This window comes from Tachyglossus aculeatus, unplaced genomic scaffold, assembly GCF_015852505.1.
Source record: "Tachyglossus aculeatus isolate mTacAcu1 unplaced genomic scaffold, mTacAcu1.pri scaffold_67_arrow_ctg2, whole genome shotgun sequence".
NCBI lineage: Eukaryota > Metazoa > Chordata > Mammalia > Monotremata > Tachyglossidae > Tachyglossus > Tachyglossus aculeatus.
This window is the reverse complement of record NW_024045090.1, coordinates 2,485,619-2,491,813: the sequence shown is the minus strand read 5'-3', so window position 1 is coordinate 2,491,813 and position 6,195 is coordinate 2,485,619. Positions and strand designations below refer to the sequence as shown.

General features: G+C 47.6%; 1 protein-coding gene across 1 annotated transcript; it reads left to right on the top strand.

Annotated features, from left to right (window-relative positions):
- The first annotated feature begins 3,113 nt into the window (after positions 1-3,113).
- LOC119923932 (olfactory receptor class A-like protein 1) lies at positions 3,114-5,605 on the top strand. The gene is made up of 2 exons (XM_038743095.1): positions 3,114-3,122; positions 4,676-5,605. The coding sequence occupies exon 2, from the start codon at positions 4,685-4,687 to the stop codon at positions 5,603-5,605; it is 921 nt and encodes a 306-aa protein (XP_038599023.1). The 5' UTR covers positions 3,114-3,122; positions 4,676-4,684.
- The last annotated feature ends 590 nt before the right edge of the window (positions 5,606-6,195 follow it).

Sequence of the window (6,195 nt, the reverse complement as noted above, 5' to 3'; positions counted from 1 at the left end):
GTTTCTGCCTGATGCGCAGATTGATTGGTAGCCATTGGAGGTTTTTGAGGAGGGGAGTAATATGCCCAGAGCGTTTCTGGACAAAGATATTCCGGGCAGCAGCATGAAGTATGGATTGAAGTGGAGAGAGACACGAGGATGGGAGATCAGAGAGAAGGCTGATGCAGTAGTCCAGACGGGATAGGATGAGAGCTTGAATGAGCAGGGTAGCAGTTTGGGTGGAGAGGAAAGGACGGATCTTGGCAATGTTGCGGAGCTGAGACCGGCAGGTTTTGGTGATGGCTTGGATGTGAGGGGTGAATGAGAGAGCGGAGTCGAGGATGACACCAAGGTTGCGGGCTTGTGAGACGGGAAGGATGGTAGTGCCGTCAACAGAGATGGGAAAGTCAAGGAGAGGACAAGGTTTGGGAGGGAAGACAAGGAGTTCAGTCTTCGACATGTTGAGCTTTAGGTGGCGGGCAGACATCCAGATGGAGATGTCCTGAAGGCAGGAGGAGATGCGAGCCTGGAGAGAGGGGGAGAGAGCAGGGGCAGAGGTGTAGATCTGGGTGTCATCAGCGTAGAGATGATAGTTGAAGCCGTGGGAGCGAATGAGGTCACCAAGGGAGTGCATGTAGATTGAGAACAGAAGGGGACCAAGCATTGAACCTTGGGGAACCCCCACAGTAAGAGGATGGGAGGGGGAGGAGGAGCCTGCAAAAGAGACTGAGAAAGAACGACTGGAGAGATAAGAGGAGAACGAGGAGAGGACGGAGTCTCTGAAGCCAAGGTCAGATAGCGTGTTGAGGAGAAGGGAGTGGTCCACAGTGTCAAAGGCAGCTGAGAGGTCGAAGAGGATTAGGACAGAGTATGAGCCGCTGGATTTGGCAAGCAGGAGGTCATTGGTGACCTTTGAGAGGGCAGTTTCCGTGGAATGAAGGGGACGGAAGCCAGACTGGAGGGGGTCGAGTAGAGAGTTGTTGTTGAGGAATTCTAGGCAGCGCGTGTAGACAACTCGTTCAAGGAATATCAGTGTGTTTTATATTTGTAGTGAAGATTTCTGAAGTGAATGTTCTGAGGAACAGCATTGATGTGATCCTGAAGTTTTACAGTGCGGATAGAAAGGACATTCTAGATATTTCATTTGAACCAGGTTGGTATCACACCTTTTAAAGTGGGTCTCCCCATAATCAAATTTGCTCAAGAAGAAGCCCCTGCACTGGACTTTCTAGCCCAATTCTCCCTATTCCCCTGGGTTACCTGGAGCCATTCATTCAGTCATTCGATCGTATTTATTGAGCGCTCACTGTGTGCAGAGCACTGTACTAAGTGCTTGGAGAGTACAGTTTGGCAACAGATAGAGACAATCCCTACCCAACAGTCTAGAAAGTCTAGAAAGGCTCACAGTCTAGAAAGGGAGGGACAGACAATAAGACAAAACAAGTAGACAGGCATCAATAACATCAAAATAGATCAATAGAATTATAGATATATACGCATCATTAATAAAATAAATAGAATAATAAATAGGTACAAATATACACAAGTGCTGTTGGGCAGGGAGAGGGGCAGAGCAGAGGGAGGGAGTGAGGAGGGGAGGAAGAGCAGAGGAAAAGGGGGGCTTAGTCTGGGAAGTCCTGGAGGAGGTGAGCTCTCAGTAGGGCTTTGAAGGGAAGAAAAGAGCTGGTGCTCCACTACTTGTCTGCTGTGTGACCTTGGGCAAGCCTATTAACTCCTCTGTGCCTCAGCTACCTAATCTGTAAAATGGGGATTAAGACTGTGAGCCCCACGTGGGACAACCTGATTATGTTGTATCTACCCCAGAGCTTAGAGCAGTGCTTGGCACATAGTAAGCGCTTAATAAATACCATTATTCCCTGTAGGCATCCAGGGGGTTCACATTCTTCTTGCTCTCCTAAATGCGGGATCCAATGGAACTGGTCATCAGAGCCATGAAGCAGGCAAGTGGGGGGCAGCATCAATAAAATCTATGTTTTAGCCCGAGGCAATGATCTGATGGAACAACACATTCCTTCTTGGTCTTCTGAACCTCATTATGATTCTTCTGTACCTAATCATGATAGACTGTAACATTGCTGCACGGATCATCCTGAAGCGTTGCTCAACCCCCAGCTCTCCAATCCTCCCAAATTCTCCACAGGCTTCCCGGGTCCATCCTTGTTATACAAACACCCCTCACAACTGGTTTCAAGGCAACCCACCAATTCACCTCCCCTTATTCATTCAATCATATTTATTGAGCACTTACTGTGTGCAAAGCACTGTACTAAGCACTTGGGAAGTACAGGTTGGCAACATATAGAGGTGGTCCCTGCCCAACAATGGGCTCACAGTCTAGAAGGGGGAGACAGACAACAAAATGAAACATGTGAACAGGTATCAAGTCATCAGAATAAATAGAAGTAAAGCTAGATGCACATCATTAGCAAAATAAAATAAGTAGAATAGTAAACATGTACAGTAAAATAGAGTAATAAATCTGTACAATAAATCTCCCCTTATCGTTCTACTCTTTTCAACCACCTTTGCCCAACTTGCTATGTTTGTTACCCCCTAAACTGCTTGCCCTCCCTTCCCCTTCCTCCTCAAATTCCATAGTCCACAGCCCTCTGGAAATTTCATCTTTTCCATCAAACCTTCCCAAATGAATTCCCAGTTTGCCAAGTTGTTTAAATCCATCAGTCACTTCGAGCATGCATGTCCCTGTTCAACGCCCCCCCAATAATGCTTCCACTGTTCCGTAACATTCCACTGTTATGCTCATTAATATATTTGAGAATATTTTTATGTCTATATTCCCCATTAGGGCTGAATTTCCTTGTGAACAGCAAATGTGTCACTTATCACAGTGTATTGACACCCAGTCGGTGCTTAATAAATGCTAACACTACCACTACTGCTACTTCTCATACTACCAATCCCGGCTCAGCCACTTGGGCAAGGGTAACCTTGGAGATGTTCCAGTCTGAGTGTCAGAGTGGATTAATGATCAGTGACTCACACATTCATACACATGTGCGTGCGTGCAAGTGCACACACAAACACACACACACATGCACACACACACACACACACACACACACACACAAATCATCCCCTGAGGGAGGGGAGCAAAGAAGAAAGTGGCTGATAAATACTGCCTCAGCCTTGTTCTGACAGTCTGGCTGCCCACGAATGGCCATCCCAGCCAGCAGAAGCAAGGGAGGTGAATAAGAGAAAGCCATCTCTGTGTCATTAAGGTCCAGTGTTTGGATTTACCATCGAAGAGGGAAATTCTGACTTTTACTGAAGCTCAGAGGTGTCTCTCAGGTCGCTCCCATCTCTCTGTTCCCTGGACCACAGAACAGAAGTCATTTGGCATTGGATGGCACCATTTTCTCTCTGCAGTGGCAGAAAAGAATCAATTTTAATCTTGTGAGAAGGCAGAGAGCTGTATGTGGGTTGCCTGGAGGCTCTAAGATAGAGGTTGGCAGGCAGTATTGGGGCAGAGAGAGTTGTCTGCACTGTAGTATGTGCCTCTGGGTGATACCCAAATCTACATTTCCGGCCCTGATCTCTCTCCTTCTCTGCAGTCGTGCATTTCCTCCTGCCTTCAAGACATCTCTACTTGGATGTTCTCCTGCCACCTTAAGCTCAACATGTCCAAAATAGAACTTCTTCTCTTCCCACCCAAATCCTGTCCTCCCCCTGACTTTACCATCACTATAAATGGCACCACCATCCTTCCTGTCTCACAAGCCCGTACCCGTGGTGTTATCCTCAATTCCTCTCTCTCATTCAGCCCATATATTCATCTATCATTAAATCATGTTGATCCCACCTTCACAACATCACTAAAATCTGCCCTTTCCTTTCCATCCAAACTGCTACCACATGAATACAAACTCATTCTAGCCCACCTGGGTTATTGCACCACCCTCTTGCTGACCTCCCAGCCTCCCATCTCTCCCCACTCCACTCCGTACTTCACTCTGCTGCCCAGATCATTTTTCTACAAAAACAGTCAGGACATGTCTCCCCGCTTCTCAAAAAACCTGGCACATAGAAAGCACTTAACATATGCCATATTGAAAAAAACACTAGAGGGTCTCCGTAAAAACCATACAACCATAAAAAGACACACCGTCTGGGGGATGAAATTGTTGGTGGGGTTGGCCTTGTTGGGTAGAATGCTGTCTATTTCTTCTGGCAGTCTCTTCTGGACTTCAGCATGAGTAGTCAAGTTGTAAAACACAAAGTTGAGAATTGACCTGGTGGTTTTGAATCCAGCAAAAATCCAGAATACTCTCCCTCTTGACTGTAAGCTCATGGTGGGAGGGGAATGTGTCTGTCACATTGTTATTTTGTATTCCCCCAAGTGCTCAGTATAGTGCGTTCTGCACACAGTAAGTGCTCAATAAATATGACCGACTGACTGACTGACTGATCAGAGCATCTGTCATGATGCTGTCATTGATTTGGGCCAATCTGAAGAGAGGAGGGTTGCCAGGGAGGAGATGCAAGGCATAATGCCTAACTATTAGAAAGTAACAAGTGTAGATTCACTTCCTCTCTGCCTCTCTCCATCCTTTCTTCTCTCCTCACATTTTCTCTCCTCTCGCCTTTCCTCCCTCTCTCCTTTCTTCCCTTTTCCCGGCTTGCTTTTCAGGAGGCTTCCTTTCATGTTCACTGCCAGTTCAAAACAATGAATGCCACTGAACTCCACTTTGGAATCCTGCTTCTGTTACAGATCACCATTGGGATTTTGGTAAATGTATTTCTCCTCCTATTTTATGTCCACTTGGGTTCCACCACTCATAAACTCAACTCCCCAGACCTGATCCTTGCCCAGCTGTCCTTGGCCAACACCACAATTCTTCTTACCTTTGGAATCAGAGAGACCATGTCAGTTTGGGGACTGAGAAAATTCCTGGATGATGTGGGATGTATAATCTTCCCTTACCTTTACCAAGTGTCCCGGAGCCTGGCCATCTGCTCCACCTGCCTTCTGAGCATCTTCCAGGCCGTCACCATCAGTCCCAGCACCTCCTGGTGGGCAGGAGTCAAAGCCAAATTACCCAAGTGCATCATCCCCTCCTGTGTCCTCTCCTGGATCCTCAATATGCTGATGGAGTTTGATATTGTGATGAACCTAACAAGCCCCCAGAACGGCAGCGATGTACGAATCATATTAGATCTCAAATACTGCACCAGTGTCAGTGAAGATACTCCCCTTATAATTTCAATCGTGCACTCCTTCCGGGATCTGTTCTTTGTGGGACTCATGACGGTGGAGAGCGGCTACATGGTGTTTGTCCTGCGCAGACATCAATGGCTGTTTCGGCACCTTCACGGTCCTGGCCACTCCCCCAGGGCGATGACTGAGGTCCGAGTGGCTAAGAGAGTCATTGCCCTGGTGACCCTCTATGTCCTCTTCTATGGGCGGCAGTCAATCATGCTGAGTACTATAATGAACATGAAAGAAAATTCTCCTCTGCTGGTGAATGCCCACATGGCTTTAGGATTCACCTTCTCAGTCATTAGTCCTTTCTTGATTATTCACAGCGACAGGAGAATGAGAGCATTCTGGATCAGAGAATCTCTTGTTTTCAATATGGCTTCCTAACGGGGTCCAGGAGGAGCAGCGTGCCCTCCTACTGGGTCCCGTTGGGATAAGGCCACCTGAGATTCCTATTTGGGTAGCAGCAATCAGTCAATGGCATTTATTGAGTGATTAACGTGTGCAGAGCACTGGTCTGAGTGCTTGAGAGAACAATATATAATAGCACCAAACTGATGTTGGGGGACTTGGGCCCAGGCAGCGGCAGTCCTTACTGCTCCCGCCCAGACCCCAGCCCAGTCGTCAGCCCTCCGCAGACTCCATGGAGCGATGGCAATGGAATTTGTGTGGAGGGAGGAAGTGAGCCCGCCCACTCTGCCATGGAGCCCCAGCCCAGGTTTTGCTCCAGGTGGAGCTTCTTCTGTTCTTGCTGTTGTGGGTGTTCCATAGTGGAGCTGTCTTCAAATACCAGAAATCCTTGGAGACAGACCCCAATGGGAGCAGCAGAGAACAAACAGTGGCCATGGTAGAGAACCACTGTGAGGAAGGGGCAGGTTTTGTGCCTTATTCCGTTGGCCCAAGTGAAAACTTACCTGGTGAATACTTCTTGGACATATGTGCTGCACTCTGAATGTCTGGTACCCCTGTCTTTCTTC

Excerpts from the sequence above, each read along its gene's own strand:
- LOC119923932 (XM_038743095.1), top strand. The coding sequence starts at position 4,685 with ATGAATGCCACTGAACTCCACTTTGGAATCCTGCTTCTGTTACAGATC.